The sequence below is a fragment of the Seriola aureovittata genome, chromosome 21, assembly GCF_021018895.1.
Source record: "Seriola aureovittata isolate HTS-2021-v1 ecotype China chromosome 21, ASM2101889v1, whole genome shotgun sequence".
NCBI lineage: Eukaryota > Metazoa > Chordata > Actinopteri > Carangiformes > Carangidae > Seriola > Seriola aureovittata.
This window is the reverse complement of record NC_079384.1, coordinates 3,065,623-3,082,739: the sequence shown is the minus strand read 5'-3', so window position 1 is coordinate 3,082,739 and position 17,117 is coordinate 3,065,623. Positions and strand designations below refer to the sequence as shown.

General features: G+C 43.3%; 1 protein-coding gene across 1 annotated transcript in view; it reads right to left on the bottom strand.

The window, feature by feature from the left end:
- The window catches only part of spata20 (spermatogenesis associated 20), a 35,978-nt gene that overhangs the window by 2,042 nt on the left and 16,819 nt on the right, over nucleotides 1-17,117 (bottom strand). The window contains exons 14-15 of the mRNA XM_056366349.1: nucleotides 16,825-17,024; nucleotides 14,629-14,709 (exon numbers count right to left, since the gene is read on the bottom strand). Of these exons, the coding sequence (XP_056222324.1) occupies nucleotides 14,629-14,709; nucleotides 16,825-17,024 (281 nt within the window). The remainder of the gene's footprint in view (nucleotides 1-14,628; nucleotides 14,710-16,824; nucleotides 17,025-17,117) is intronic.

Genomic DNA, 17,117 nt, shown 5'->3' with positions numbered 1-17,117 from the left:
TTTATCGACAGGCATGTGACTCAGGGTGACGAGAGAAGCGAGTGGAAAGAGATGGCCGGTCTTTGAATGTGTGTGTGTGTGTGTGTGTGTGTGTGTGTGTGTGTGTGTGTGTGTCCACTTCAAAGGGCTGTTTGATGGTTAAGACTTGGATTTAAGGTTCAGGCTAGAATTAGGTCCTGTCAAGAGGAGACCTCACAACTATAGAGAGACCCGTGTGTGTGTGTGTGTGTGTGTGTGTGTGTGTGTGTGTGTGTGTGTGTGTGTGTTGGTGGTCTTGGACAGGCAGCAGAGCGAAGTTAAAGAGGGCCGCCCTGTCCGTCCCTGCGGCGGCTTCCTGTCAAACATGTGTCACTTCCTCCCGGCCCCGCACCAGCCCTGGTTCAACACGCAGCCAGAAATGACAACGTGAACGACGAGCACAGACAGAGTGATAAACGGAGGGAAGAAGAGAAAGACAGAACGCATGTCATCATCTGCCAGAGAAGACATGACGTGTATGTCAGTGTATGACAGACTGAAGGTCAATATGACACAAATACTGAGGACTGTTGGCTTGACTTATGCAGGAAATCATAATTTCAACACACCTTGCAGGACAAACACTTGACAACTATGATAAAGAAAATGCCGCTCGCAGTTAAATACTCAATAGTCACTTAATACTTATTATTTTCCTTATCTTGTTGAGTCAGCTGCGACCGTGCGCCCGATACAGCGCTCAGGATTTGGAGCTGTGCCACCGTTTTCTTCACTAATAACACTGTATCTGCGTCAACTCAGACAATGGATCAATTTAGAAACTCTGCATCTCCTTAGTCCCTGTGGCAAGAGTTGAAATACCTTCTTCTGACAAAAAGCAAAATGCTGCAAGCCGCCTGTGTGACAGCAGTGTTCGGTGCTGGTATTGAGATTAATACGTCGTTGCACAAACAACAGAATCAGTTTACCTGGTTTTTCACATCAACGTTTTTATTTATTTCAAGTATGTGGACGTTGAGTTGGCATCGTCTTGTTAACTGCTGTTTTCAAGCTCAGAAATTTACGTCAAGCATCAAGTCGATGTCATAGAGGTTTGTTCAGAATCGTGAAAAGTCGGACCATCTGCATTTTCGTGTCATCTGAGCAAACAAAATCTACTGATGATGACCATGTAATACGGATGAAAGAGTAAGTGGACCATGTCGAGATTGTTTTGTAAACGGTTGTTTCTAAGGTCAAGTATTAACTGTAATTTAAATTTTATTCATAATTTTTAGCCATTAGTCTCGTTATTATTACATTTCTCTGGGTAAGGTTTTGAAAAAGTCCAATTTTGTTGTCAACACTAAAAAAAATCAGGGATTATGCAGATTTTTCTCTTTCATCTGAGGAAGTTAAGAGCTTGGTCCAAATAAACTATAACACACTCCATCCAACCAATTCCTATCAAGCCATGTATCCACGTAGAGGTGGCTACTGGGGCATCTTAGGTACACTTAATTCTGCATTCGACTCCCTACCTTTGAAGCAGTTGTAAATTCTGATTGTCCCTGATAATTTATATTCCTTTAGTCCAAAAGCTTTAAAAGGTTTTTTCATTAAGGTTCCCGCAGAACAGGGACGTCTGGTCACCCTACCATTTGGCAACCGTGTCCATTAGCGCAGACGCTCCCTGTGTCCCCTGTGCACCTGCCAGCCACCTTTCACCTGGCCCACCATGCAAAACTGTTTGCATCCTCTCCATTCTGCCTCAATGAGCCTCATGTTCTCATTCAAGGCCGTCTCTATGCGCCTCGAGTGCTCAACTCAGCCATTTATACGCTCATTTGTGCCAGTAGCCATCTGCACTTCTAATGCCAAGAACCTTTCAATGCCAGTCTCCTGTCATTGAAGACTTCTCTGCAGTGTTGAGGTGTTTCTGTATGTATTACTAAATGTTCTGCGTGGTGAGTAAAATTCCTCCTTAGGGGATGATCAAGTGATACTGTTCTGTCTCATCTTATCTTATTCTCTACAGTGATGTTGGAGCACCTGTTAGACACAGCTCAGGGATGAAATAACTAATTCTGAAACAGGAAACTATGGATTGACACAGCTGTGCAGGGTTTTCTGTTAACACTTTTTTAGATTTGAAGTGCGTTTTCACACCTAAAGTTGGTTTGCTCTGGTCCGATTCAGTTAATGAGTTTGTAAATTTGTAGTATTTCCCCCCTTGGTTCCGTATCTTTGAACCAAAATGCATCATTAAAAACCATGTAGGAACGGTTTCTCTTCTTATTGGTCAGATTTTCTGGCCGGAGCAGGAAAGAAAACACAGGAAGAAGGTTACAGGAACCTCCAGAGTTTGTTTGGGACAGGACCGATAACTCACTCGTTTAAATTTCATTAACGGTTAAAGCTGTAGTTCAGTTGGATAACTGAAGGCGTGTCACTTTGAGTGACAGGTGGGTGAGCGTATGCTCGGCTCCACACACGCCCCTCCTCTTTGCCCAATTGTGTATTAGCCGGGAATTCGGCGGAGTAGGGTACTGCCAAGATGGCAACGGTAGAGCAGCTTCAAAACCGCTCTTTAGAAACCTGTGGGTGACGTCACGGAGGCTACGTCCATCTTTATTTACAATCTATTGTTCGGTTTAACCGGACTAAAAAGTGCAGTTGTGAAAACACCTGTTCAGACCTAAAGGACCGCCTACTCACCTGACGTCTTCTGCCAGTCTACTTTATCCGGCCACATTTTCATCACGATCACGTCTCACAGTGTTTCCCATACCCTGATTTATTTGTAGCGGCCCACCACAATATCGACACTGACCGCCGCATATTGATTTGCCATTTTTTTCTACTATTTGAAATGGCTAAAACCTTATTTCATTGTAGAGCTGTGTGTAGCGCATTGATTCGCTCTCTCTCTCTCTCTCTGACACAAACACACTGACAATGGACCTGTCCGTCACACTCACTAAAAACAACAACGCATTTGGTCCTTGCAAACAGAAATGATGTACGTGTCACACGATGACGGGCGGTCACTTTAAACACCTTGTGTGACCAGATCACCCAAGATGCATATTAATGCCAGCAGGTATGAACTGGACTACACACACACACACACACACACACACACACAGGGGAAGACTGGTAAGGAGTGTGATGGAATGTGGTCATAACGGTGTGACTGTTGCTATGGAGACAGGAGTAGGATTTCCCTGCCAAAGCTGAGCGCTCTCCTCTCCGTCTTGACTTTCAGCTTGTGAGCTTCATGCCGTCCGTCCCCGGGTCCAGACCACATCCAACCACACGCCCTCAACTTAAAGGTCACGCTGTAGTGTGTCTGTGTCACAACAACAATATCTACACACACCCCTGGGGACTGGACAGGATGAGTGTGCGTGTGCATGTGTGTGTGTGTGTGTGTGTGTGAAGCTGCTGCAGACAGCACAGTTGGATACACATGAGAGCACAGTCAAACTCCCACAGGGTTAATCCCTTCATACACTGGGCAACCCTGAAACAAACACACATCAACACACACGTGCGCACACAAGCAGACACACACACACACACACACACACACACACACACACACACCCACACACACACACAACTCCCACCCGTTAAATGTCCTTACACTGACAGCTCCCTCCCACTCTCTCCCTCTCTTACTCTGCCAAACCAGTCTAGCTCAGACACTTTAAAAGAACACAGTGTACCTGTGCTGACAGTAACACACAAACACACACACACACACACACACACACACACACACACACACACACACACACCGTCAAAGGTAATGTTTTTTATCCCTTCGGTTTCTAACCCAGCACACGACTCACAGGCCGACCTCTGTCAGCGAGGTGGAGCCAGAGAAACATGATGAACACCCCAAAAAAAACACACACACACTCCTGAGAGCCGCTGTCAAACCTGTGGAGCAGCGAGGACGGTGGCTCTTAATGGCTCCATGTGCAGCCAAGCATGAGGAGATTTACTTCCTCCGTGCCTCTCGCTGTTTCGTCTCACACACTGCACGCTTGCATGAAGGGACCTGCTCAGTCATTATAAGAACCCTGGCATCTGGGCCGCCACCCCAGGACAGACACACACACACACACACACACACACTCGGACATTAAACTCAGCAATGGACCGGCGGGGCCATATGTGCTGCACACATTTGCAGACATCCGTTGGGGTGTGTGTGTGTGTGTGTGTGTGTGTTGTGTGTGTGTGTGTGAAGCTGCTGCAGACAGCACAGTTGGATACACATGAGAGCACAGTCAAACTCCCACAGGGTTAATCCCTTCATACACTGGGCAACCCTGAAACAAACACACATCAACACACACGTGCGCACACAAGCAGACACACACACACACACACACACACACACACACACACACCCACACACACACACAACTCCCACCCGTTAAATGTCCTTACACTGACAGCTCCCTCCCACTCTCTCCCTCTCTCACTCTGCCAAACCAGTCTAGCTCAGACACTTTAAAAGAACACAGTGTACCTGTGCTGACAGTAACACACAAACACACACACACACACACACACACACACACACACACACACACACACACACACCGTCAAAGGTAATGTTTTTTATCCCTTCGGTTTCTAACCCAGCACACGACTCACAGGCCGACCTCTGTCAGCGAGGTGGAGCCAGAGAAACATGATGAACACCCCAAAAAAAACACACACACACTCCTGAGAGCCGCTGTCAAACCTGTGGAGCAGCGAGGACGGTGGCTCTTAATGGCTCCATGTGCAGCCAAGCATGAGGAGATTTACTTCCTCCGTGCCTCTCGCTGTTTCGTCTCACACACTGCACGCTTGCATGAAGGGACCTGCTCAGTCATTATAAGAACCCTGGCATCTGGGCCGCCACCCCAGGACAGACACACACACACACACACACACACACTCGGACATTAAACTCAGCAATGGACCGGCGGGGCCATATGTGCTGCACACATTTGCAGACATCCGTTGGGGTGTGTGTGTGTGTGTGTGTGTGTGTGTGTGTGTGAGAGTTGAGCGTGCCAGAGAGAAAATTATGGGCAGGAGAAATTTAAGAGACAGATTTATGTGGGAACATCAACAAGGTTTTAGATGATGTGACTGAAACTGCGTTTTTATTTGAAATCAGAAAACTGCCAGTCAGACCAGCTGTTTCTTATTCATCTACTAATTAATTATATATTTAACCACTTTCTTACATTCAATGAGATATACCTGTTCCATACAACTGTTCACGTGATTTCAATTATGACTCTTTTATAATTTTTATGTGACACTTTATTTACTAAATTCAATCTGAAAAACACAGAACAAAAGCCAGTGGCTCTGAAACACGCACACACACACACACACACGCACACACACACACACGCACGCACACGCACGCACACACTGTGTGTCTTCCAGCCTGAGTTAAAGTGAGTGGGCGAGTCTGTTCCGGCAGTGTGCTCTGTCCTTTGTCACGCTGAGCATCAGTTTTCAGCTGCTGACAGTCTCTACAGGACCCTCTCCACTAAATCACCGGCATCTGTAGTGAGATGTGACAACGCCTCTGTGTCTGTGCAGAATTAAAAGCGCCCCACTCTTCAATCAGTCGCCCCCCCCCCCCCCCGATACCTACGACATACATCGTCAGCTTATGTTGGGTTTAAGATGAAAGGGAATTCTCATTTTGGAAACATCATAAAAATTAAATTTTAAAGTACTTGTACTTTACTTGATGCTACTTTACACTTTCGCTGGAAATATTGGACTTTTTACTACATTAATTTGACGGCTATAGTTACCTGAATCTTTACATTCGTACATTCAGATTAACTTCAGTCTTAAGTTATGAAAGTGATTGATTAATGTATTTTATCAAAACTTGATTTTATCAAAACTGCACATATTGTCATCATATCTTTTAAACTAAAACACGACAAAACAGTTGTGCAGGTGGTCATAATAATATTGAATGACTTCTGTGTATGATGATGAGCTATGCAAGTAAAGGCCTCTGAACAGTAACGACCCCTGAGTCCCACCGGTGTCTGTCTGTTCTGTATGTGTGAGATGAAAGACTGCTGGGCTCCGGTGAGATGTGTTTCATTAGCTCTCAGTCACACAGCAGGTTCGAATCCCTGATAAGATTCAAAATTCAGGTTTCTTTCCAACTCTTGGTGGGAAACTGTAAACAGGCAGGTGTCGAGAAACTGAGTCTTATGTCGTGTGTGAAAGTATTTGTGGCGAGAACATAAAGGCTGTTACATCACACTGTGAGGGAAGCCATTTGTGCACTAGCCCACATCTAATTTTACATAATGAAACGTGTACACAGACATATGCTGTTTTTTTAATGATCTACTAAGTAAATGATGGGAGAAAAATAACTGAGAAAGGTGAAAGGAAGAGTCGTGCCAAGGGGGAAAAAAATCACTGACAGCTGCAGGTCATTTACACTCATCTACTAACAAGCTAGCTGCTAGCTGCTAAATAAATCAATAAAAATGTCACTAATCATTGATATTTTTGCATGTTCACAATGTTTGGAAGAGATTTTATTTCAATAACATTATTTTTGATTGAATTTATTTGAATTTACGTGAAATGGTTCCAGAAATTTGACTAAAAATGTTCTAAGTGTAAATGAAAATTAGAATAAAAAACAACAGCAGTGAGTATTGTTTTCAGTATTGTTCTTTGCAGCCACAAAAGCAATATAACCTATTAATGAAGTGCAGTTTTAATCATTATTTTATTGTTAAATGACAAATTTAACCGACTTTTAAGTTTTTCGTAAGTTTAATTGAAAATCAATCAGTACATTATTCATGTAATAATAGTTTTTAACTGTTATTTGAAAGGTTTACATGACGGTTTGACACCAGTCTTATGTTTATGCTTATTTATTATGTTTTTACAATATTCAAAAGTTGCTTAAATGCTATTTAACTTCACTCCTCTTCACTCCTTCACAAAAAAACCCCAAAAAACATGTTTAAACAGAACTTGGACCAATGTGTTAACCCCCACTTTATCCCTGATTTTATCAGAAGCAAAACATCCACAGCTTATAAAGATAAAGAGACAGCAACAGAGCGAGGCACGTGGGCATCTGCAACTGTGTGTCTGTGTAAATTCATGCGCACACACGGGCTTCTTATCCGTTCAGCGTGGGTTTCATTTTCCAAGCTGAGAAGTGGATAAGCATTGCAGCGTCAAGCATGACTGCAGCAGACGTACAGACGAGATACAGCCACAGGGAGAGGATTATATCTCAAACAACACCACTAAAGCTGTCCACTCTCTGCTGGATCCTGGGTGTACAAGCACCTCCCCCATAGCTTTATGGATGTGCTGGCACATGCTGGAAGTATTAAATGAAAGAAAAGAAAAAAAAATCACTCAAGGAAGGGATATGTAACACTCCAGATTAACAAGTCAAGGAAGAATGGAGTGACACAAACGTCGGAGATGTGAAAGTGAATTTTAAAGCACGGTGGTGTGCGAGATAAGAAAACTAGAGAAAGAGGATGAGTGGTTATCTGAGTGCATTAGTACTCAGTTCTTACAGAAGGGTCTCCTCCCGCACTGAAGCTTTAGTGATGTCGTTCACTTGTAAGTCGCGTCGGATAAAAGCGTCTGATAAATGAGTGAATGTAAATGACGCTCTCCTGCGGCAGCAACCATCTGGGACCTTTTTCCACTCTTGTCAATCTACCTGAGGTTCTGCTATCTGACTGGTTATTGGGCTCAGCAGGGGGTGTAGGTGACGCAGCCTTTGATGAGCCAACAGAGGGATTATGATAAAGGAAGCAGAGGGGTGAAATAGCAGCAGATTGAAGTGAGGGAGGTCAGAGTTCACGGTGAAGGACTGTGAGACTGACCAGCTCTAATCCTCCTCTGAACCTCCGAACTGTTGTTACCAGTGCGAGTTAGCCTCTGACTACACCCCCCCCCCCCCCGACTGCCTTCCCTGACATCGTCCTATCTCTTCCCCATGTCTCTGAGGTCTTGTTAGGGATTCCCAGTTGCTTCCCTCCACAGATACTTTCAGAAAAGACCATCACTCCTCTTAAAGGCCATAGTTTTCTCATCCTATCTCTGCTCTGTTCCGCTCAGTCCTGCTGTCGTCCTCCTGTCTAGGGAACGGAGAGACGCAGAAGGACCAGGGAAGCAGTAATAAACCGGAAACTTGTCTACTTACAGTTATCTCTTTCCAGGAGTTTATTAAATCCTGTAAAATCCCTTTAATACCTTTAGCCGTTTCTGCATCTTTCACTAACACCAGCATCTTGTGGTCCTCCTTACCTCTTGTCACAGACACGCTACACCTTTCCCTATCGCCTCCACTCAATTTCCTTGCTTCAGAGAGAGCCAGCAAAACTATTATCTCTGCCTGCGTGACTGTCACTTACTTACATAGTTTTTTGGGGCAAAAGCAGTTGAGACTGATTAATATGCTGCATAGACAAGAGCATCGAGGCTAACAACAATGAGAATTAACAATGGGATTTACAGTCCTTATAAAACATTATTTAATTCATAAAAGACCACACAGGTAAATGTTACAGTGACATGACGTCATACATTGAACCACTGTGGACGCTACTGCCAAGAGGCTTTGTTGCTTTATTACCAGAGAACACAGAAAAACACGCTGCATTAATATAAATCAGTACATTCAGCGGTGGATGGTTTCCATGTTGAGTAAATATCTTCCAAGGAGAAAACCTGAGAGAAACTTATTTTCTCAGATATCCCACCCCGCACCCCCGAGTCAAAACACAGCTGCTTATTTTCTTAATGCAGATTTCATTAACAGCAGCAGGATTTTAACTCCAGGTTTATTCCCTGCTCAAAAGATGTTTTCAATAAAGCTGTCCCAACCTGCCGTCCGTCCGTCCGTTAAATGTTACAGGCACAATATCTATGCACATATTGGGGGTAAACTTTTCATGCTGACCCCCACAGGTAAGGCAGCCCCAAGTCTTTAACCTCTGACAAACTTTTATCTTCAAATACAAAATCTGACTATCTAAAATGTAAGTATTGTACACCAGAACAAAACAAAAGACAAAGGAAGGGAGTAAGAAGTGACTTAGAGGAGCATGTCGTAGAGAGAGCGGGGGCTTGTATTGTTACTGCTTTCAGCCCTTTGCTTCCCTCCTCCTCTCTGTGCTCACATATACAGTGTTTTAATACAGCTGAATTCCAAATAAAGCTGCTCTCATTTACATGTTTTTGTGTTTCTATTCAGAGGCAAACAATGGAACAAATAAATCGGATAGTCACACTGCTATGTTTGTTTTCTTAAATTTATCAATACTGAACCTCTGGTCCAGACCGTCTTCATGCCTCCTCTAGACGAACACATATTTTTAATATTCATCTGGATTGAAGGAGCAAACGTTCAGAGTCCGATTTGAAGAATTAATATTAATGTTTTCCACTTGCACGAGCGGTCGATACTGGCTAGCAGCTATGCTAACCGTCATGTTTTGAAGGAGAGGAGCTGAAATTATATTTTAGAAAATCAAAATGTAGTGGTCAATGTTGATATTTCTCCACAAGTAAATAAATGTCTGGGAAGCACTGGACTGGGCCAAAGGTGGGCCGAGGTTTTCCCTCTGCCAAACCCACTCGCTCCACGACGGATCACCACAGATAAAGTGATAAATTGCAGCGAAGTATTTCCTGCTACCTGCCTGTTCCCACATCCTTGACTGTTTCCCTTCCATGATAGACTTCATAGATCATTTCACAGCTGCGAATGAGGGAGTCAGAGAGCAAAACAAAAAAGAAAAAAAGAAAAGACTCCTGTGCCAGAAATAACAGAAACACAAACACACACACACACAAACACACACACACCGTGCAGAGGAATAGGAACAGGGAGTGTGAGAAGGGGAGAGGAATAATTACTAGAAAGACTGCTTCTCTCGTTGTGTTCCAACTCCCACCCTCTTCTAAATTTCAGAGCCTCCACAATCAACAAACATCGACCCGGCTCTAATCAAGCTATATTTCTGTGTAATAGAAAAATTAAGCATAATTTATTGCAGCAATTACAATCAAGAATGATGTCTCAATATGACTGTTCGGGCCATAATTGATTGCAACAAGCGAAGAGGTGAGCAACAAGCACCGAGTGCTGGGGTGAATAGGGAAGCACAGAGTCTCGTGTGGAGTTACTTGTTAATAGTAAATAAATCAAATGAAGCGAACGTGTGTGTGTGTGTGTGTGTGTGTGTGTGTGTGTGTGTGTGTGTGTGTGTGTGTGTGGATGAGCATTTGTTGGGGTCTGAGCACCTCATTCAGCAGAATTAGAGCACGTCGGCCTTGAACCAGGAAAACAGGCGGGCAGTAATTGGATTTAAATTAGCCATGTTCTCTGTTCATAGCCACCTAATGTAACATCGAGCACAACCCCCTCACTCACTCCCTCCTTCTACCTCTTCCGTTTATCTCATTTAACATCCCAACATCTCTTCCCAGCCTTAGTAGATACATAATTCACCCTCTTGACTCCATTATACACTTTATCTTTTATCTTTCTCATACTGATTCCTATTCTCCACCAGTATAATTGCTTTTATTCCAATTACTCTTATCCATTTTTTTCTGCTGCTGGCTATCTCTTCGTACCTTCTTTGGTTACTACCAGCAGTTAAACACCAAGTACAGTGGATAGCGAAATTAATATTTTACTGCACCTTATCCCTGTCAAGCTTTTTTTCCTTTTCTTCTTCTTTAGTCTTTCCAAAACCAAAAAGTACAAAGTAAAACTGTAAGGTGAGTTTGTCTGCTTGAGCTTAAGCTGCATTTAGTTAGCCATTAGCATGTCCGCCGTTTTATACTTCAGGGGCATAGCAGCTATGGTTAATATTCAGTGTATTCAATGTTCATCTTCTCCAGCGCCTTTTGCTCTTTTCTGTATTGTAATAATTTAGTAATGTAGTAAAAGTAACTGCTGCCTTTGCTTTAAGTAAAAACCTAAAAAACTAGCACTTCGACGGTGTTTATTGAAGAGCGAATTTCAAGTGTTACTTGAAAGGCCAAGGAACAACTTGATCATTAGCTAACGAGGCTACATTAGATGGTGGGATTACATTATTAAAAAGCCCCATTCATTCACTGTGTGTGGAAACTGGTCCTGGATGCTATCAACGTTTAGCATAATGTCAGAAGCTCAGTCCTGGTCATTATCTGTTTGTCACTTCTTATCTAAGAAAGTTTTTCCAGTCACATGCGATAGTCCTAAAAGTCTTTTCTCTCATTACATTAAAAGCTGTAACCTCAGTCTTTTATCGATGTCATTAAATTCACTCGTATCTGAACCCAAGGATCCATTTTTGTCAACACTGAATAAGACTGACGTGTTAAATCGTTAGTGTAAACTGACACATGTATCGTGGGAGAGCAGAGAGCTCGTCAGGCGAAGCATCAGTAAGTAAGAAGGGCAGGACTTAACGAAAGGTCAATCAATCATCAAAATGTGTTCACTGTACATGTGATATCTTGTGTTTATGTATGTGGTGTGATTTGCATACACATATATTCATATATACCAGAATATGTTTATGTGTTGCATCTGGGTTTCTGCTTGTGGCCATAACAGCTAATGTGTGTGTCTCACAGCTGCTGAAGGCAGCAGTGCTTTTCCTCTGGGGAGCGGATCTCATCCCCCCGAACGAGTGTGTCTGTGTGTTTAGTGTTGTGCTGGATCATCACATCTCAGCCCGGCCAAGATAGCCGCTACTGCCACTAATGGCCGGCTGTTCTCATAACATCTGGAGAGACACACACACACACACACACACACACACACACACACACACACACACACACACACACACACACACACACACACACACACACACTGTCCCCTCTGTCTCATTTACTACTCTCCCCTTCCATCTCACTCTGAGGCTCAATGAAGGCTCATTAGAAGAAAATCTGGATCTGTTGTGTAACTCTGACAAACCTGTCTAGCAAAGTCTGGCGCGCACGCACACACACACACAAAGTGCTTAGTGATAGTATAGTTATAGTTTAAATAATAAAGGAATGAGGCATTCTCCAGTTGGGAGAACTGAGGGACTCTGACTCTTGTCCTACGTTTGCGTCTCTTTTACCATCTTATTGATCTCAGTAGTGAAGATCAGTGTTTTCCTCCGGTCGCCATCGTCTCTTTCTCACCCTTCACTGTACGAGTCCTTTAAACCTCCATCCCTCTTGTTTCCTCAGCTCTACCATTAGTGCGATCATTAGCAGACACGGGCCGACACCCTCCATCAGGCTGAGGTCTGATTAGGACGAATTTACTGCATAAAATGACATGGACGATTTCAAACCTCCCTCCCTCTCTCTCTCTCTCTCTCTCTCTCTCTCTCTCTCTCTCTCTCTCTCTCTCTCTCTCTCTCTCTCTCTCTCTCTCTCTCTCTCTCTCTCTCTCTCTCTCTCTCTCTCTCTCTCTCTCTCTCTCTCTCTCTCTCTCTCTCTCTCTCTCTCTCTCTCTCTCTCTCTCTCTCTCTCTCTCTCTCTCTCTCTCAAATATTTGTTCTGTTGGACGTCTAGTCAGCTGACTCAGTTACTGCAGCACGTCGATTCTTCTCTCTCACAATTACTGCCTCTCTGGCAGCAGATCACATGACACAGGTCTTCAGGTACCCCTGCAGGTGAAACTGGATGAATGAAACACTGATTAACTCTCACAGAATCGCTATAGACAGACTTGGAAACACTCTCAGTGTTTCAAGGGCATTCATCATCTATTTTGGTATTATTATGCTGTTTTTTGAAGAATGCTTAATAGCTTTAAGTAACTAATTACTTACTGATTAAAGTAAATGTAACAAAGCCGAGCATGTGACTGGTCCTGGCTGGATGTGACTGTACATCATGTACAACCCTCTTAATAATAGATTGGTCCTGATAATAGTTCTATCTGGCTCGGTCTCGGTCTCTCTGCAGGAATCTGCAACGATGATGATGTGTGAAGGAGAAAGAGAGAGCGGTTGAGAGATATGCAGTGTGTCACTTGACAATCGCTGCTTTAATTTACTGAGCTAATTTTTGTTTACGGGCCGTTCAAATAAACAGAACTCAGTCTCACACAATCAGAACAGCGAAGCTCCAGTTTACTCATCTCTCACTCCATAGAAATGCCCATAAAATACACCAGAAACAAACTTCCATCTCAGTGGATACAACTTCCTGTTGTTCTGCTGCTGCTTGTAATTCACTACAATAACATTGGTGTATTTTTTCTTCAGGAAACTCTTGGATAAGAGGTAAACAAAGACTAAAGTCCCAATGCAGTCAAGATCACATTACAGAGGGTCCAATATGAGGTAATCATTAAAGTCAGACTGTGTTCAAAACTAATCAAAGTGAAGCACAGCACAGCTTTTAAACAGGCAAGGTCCACGAGAATCAAACAATTTATTATGAGCACAATATTTCAAAATGTAATACCTAAAATAATACGCATTAAATGAATAATTCAACATTTCAGAAGATGCATTTATTTGCTCTCTGTGAGCTAGACTGATACCACTCTGATATGTGTTAGTAGATAATGAAGCTACGGCCAGTAGCCGATTAGCTTAACTTAGCATAAAGACTGGAAACAGCTTAGAACAGCTGGCTATGTCCAAAATTTAAAAAACTACCAACTAGCTCCTCTAAAGCTCATTAATTAACATCAATATGTCGGGTAATAATTAAGAGTAAAAACAACAAGTTATGTGCAAGACTACTTCTTGACTGGGAGCTGTAATCCCAATCTTTATGCTAAAGCAGCAAGAACTGCCTGCTGTCACTCTGTTCCTTCAAAATATAAGATTTTGTTGCTGAAAAGAAGAAAATTCTCTTAAATTTGAAGGTTGAAGCTTCTGAGAAATGCAGCCATGTTGGCCATCCATACAGAATTTAAGTCTGACTCAGACTGACAGCTGTCCAAATCATAACCACCAGTCAGTGCCAGCGCTGGCAGGAGGACGGACACACACACACACACACACACACACACACACACACACACACACACACACACACACACACACACACACACACACACACACGCACACACACACACACGCACACAAACAAACACAAGAAGAATCTCTGCAGAGCCACTAGGCAATAAGATGTTAGAGAAAGGTTTTATGGTCAACTAATGTCTAAAAAGAGATAGCTGGTAAATTAATACAATGAGAGGAGATGAGAGGAGAGGAAAGGAAAGGAAAGGAGGGGAGATCAGGCTGACCTTTTAAGAACCACACTTAAACGAGCCAACACCCCAGGCACTGTTCTAGGTCGGTCCCACAGTGCATCTGCGTGTGCATGTTTGTGCATGTGCATGTTTGTGTGTGTGCATGTTTGTGCGTGTGCATGTTTCAAAGGTTACTGTGAATCTGATGCCACTATTAAAAGGTACTGATGTCGGAGTAAATCAACGCTCGTCTATCTGCTGTAAGTTCATCTTTTCTTTTCACGGTTGCTTTAGTGACTGTTGACAGGTTTGTCCTGATGGTGAATTTATGAAGTTGATGCATCTCTCTTTCACACACACACACACACACACACACACACACACACACACACAGGATCTGAAAGACTTACCTTATGTGGAAGGAAGACGGAGTTGACTGCTGCGAGAAGGCTCGTGGTGTCTGGGGCATCCCTCTGGCCGCAGATCACAATCTAAAAAACAATTAAAGTGGAGGAAAGGTGTAAGGAAAAAGGGAATAAGGGAAGAGGAGTGAGAGATAACAAGATGAAAGAGTATGAATAGAGTGAAATAAGAGGGGAAAGGTGACACATAAGAGGAGGGGCGAGGGGGAGGAGGAGATAGAGGTTAGTACTGTATTTGTAGCAGTAACAAGGGAGGCAGGTGTTTCGTCTTGGACCGCCTCACCTCGCCTCGCCCCTGAGCTCGTTAACCTCGCCCCATCGCCCCGACTCATCCTGCGCAGGTCATAAATGACGGACAGGGGGCGAGCCATCCCGCTCCTCTCTCTTTTTCTACTTCTTGTTATTTCCTTCTTTGTTCCTTCGATTGTCGCTCGCTTTCAAGCTGAAAGTTTTCTTAGGGATGACCAAGAAACTTCAGGGCAACTGCTGTGCTTTGGTAGAATGCTGGTTCCCGTGGCTTCAGGCTAACTGAGGGTGTTAATATTTGAAAACCGATTATATAACCGAGGCTGAACAGCTCAAATAGCCCATTAAATGCATGACGGCTGTTAAAAAAAAACAGGGTAAAAAAGATTTTGAGCGTCAGTGTGTCCAGGGATTAAGTGTGCATATATGTAGAGAGCTGAGACAGAGCCAGTGTCCTCAAATGACCTACAACAGTCAACTGAGGTATTAAAAAATAAATAAAAGTATTTACTTATTACCTTCTTGTTTAAGTAGAGAACTTTGCAAGCAGAGGTTCATCCAATCAGGGTTTATATCATGGTGCTTTCAGCCTGGAAAACACATTATAGTTGGATAGTTTGGGATTAATTAATTGAGCTGCAGCAACTGTCGTAGAAAAAGCACATATTATATACGATAATAAGTGAATGGAGGTTAAAAAACAGGCTATTTTACTTTGAGACACTCCACTTGTGTATATTGTGGCCGTGCCTCACCATCCTGCTCAGTTCTTTTCTCAGTAGTAAGAGGAAATTCAAACCTACAGTAGATTAGATCTGCAGTGAATCTTGCAGGAGTGTTGTGACGCATTCAATTCAAAATAGAAGTAAAAATATCAAACAATCCTCGAGAGTCAAGATTTGCTGCACTTTCTGAGAAACTTGTAGCTGCAGCAAAAATATATGATCAGAAAAGATTATTAAAATATCTCTGCTCACTGAAAATACGTCATGTTCTCACTGTTAAAGGAACATTGTCCTCTGGAGCACCGGGGCCTGCAGTCTAGTTTACTCGCACTGATTTTCACTTCAGTGCATGATGGCATTGACTCAGCGACGCCGATATGGGGATGTTCATGTTTTACGGGCCTCTTGCTCGGTTTTCGTTCAGTTACTGTGGATGTGTTTGTTTCACTTTCTCTTGGTAAATGTAATGTCTTGTTCTTGCACGATTTGTCAGGCGTGCAGAAACACTTGGGTTCCGTAGGCGGACATGAGAATGAGTTTAGGCGAACAGCCAGGTAAACACACCCACTCCCCGAGCTAAGCCAGCCTTTAGGACTCACTACACAAAGACAGGGCTTCACAATAACGGTCGCTCAGTCGTCCCAGGAAAAACGTATTTGGACCAGTGGTTCAAATGCTTTTGTTCAAGGAGTCCTGTGTTTTATTCTCACTTTTCTTTTAGGTAAGTTAGACGTAAAAATCCACATTGTTTTGTTTGTTGTTTTGTTTGTTTGCTCACCCTGACGCATTTTCCTACCACACTTCAAAATAAAATACCTTTTTTTTTTGGACTGCAAATTGTGTGGCGCTGGACGTCTTTGGGATTAGGGAAAAGAGGAAGTTACTCTTCTATCCTATGCTCAGGTTTCCACTGACAATACACTCCAGTGTAGGCTCTGTGACCATGACGACTTCCGTTACTCTGTCACTATGAATTACTGGGTGTAGTTGTAATGGCCAGCACAGCCCACCAGGGGACCACACGTCAACATAATTAGCTGCGAGGCTTTTATTTATAACCTACCTCTCCTTTAATACACTCAAAACGCTGAGCAACAAAAGACTTGAAGTAACTAGAGGCTTGAGGTGCGAACACAGTAGGACAAAGTAAATGCTTGAACTCGCATTACCCAATCAATTCACATGTGCTTATTTGTGTGAGTGTGAGAATAACCTGTTTTAATGTGTAGTGCTGGGCCATTAGAGACCGGACCATCTCGGGCAGAGCTATGGGAACCTTGGTCAGACGGTCAGAGAACGCTGCCAGAAGTTGCTGGGACCTCTGAAGCCAATCCTGTCTTCCAGTGAAATGGGACAGACGCAGGAGATTGGACGCCGACACCGAGTTAGCGCTGGGCTCAGCTCCGTCCTGATCTGAGAGACACAAAGAAACACAACATTTTCATCAGGCTTCAACAGTTAAAGTCTTAGATAACTGCAGGCAACGGGTCGGTTCCGGTACCAAGC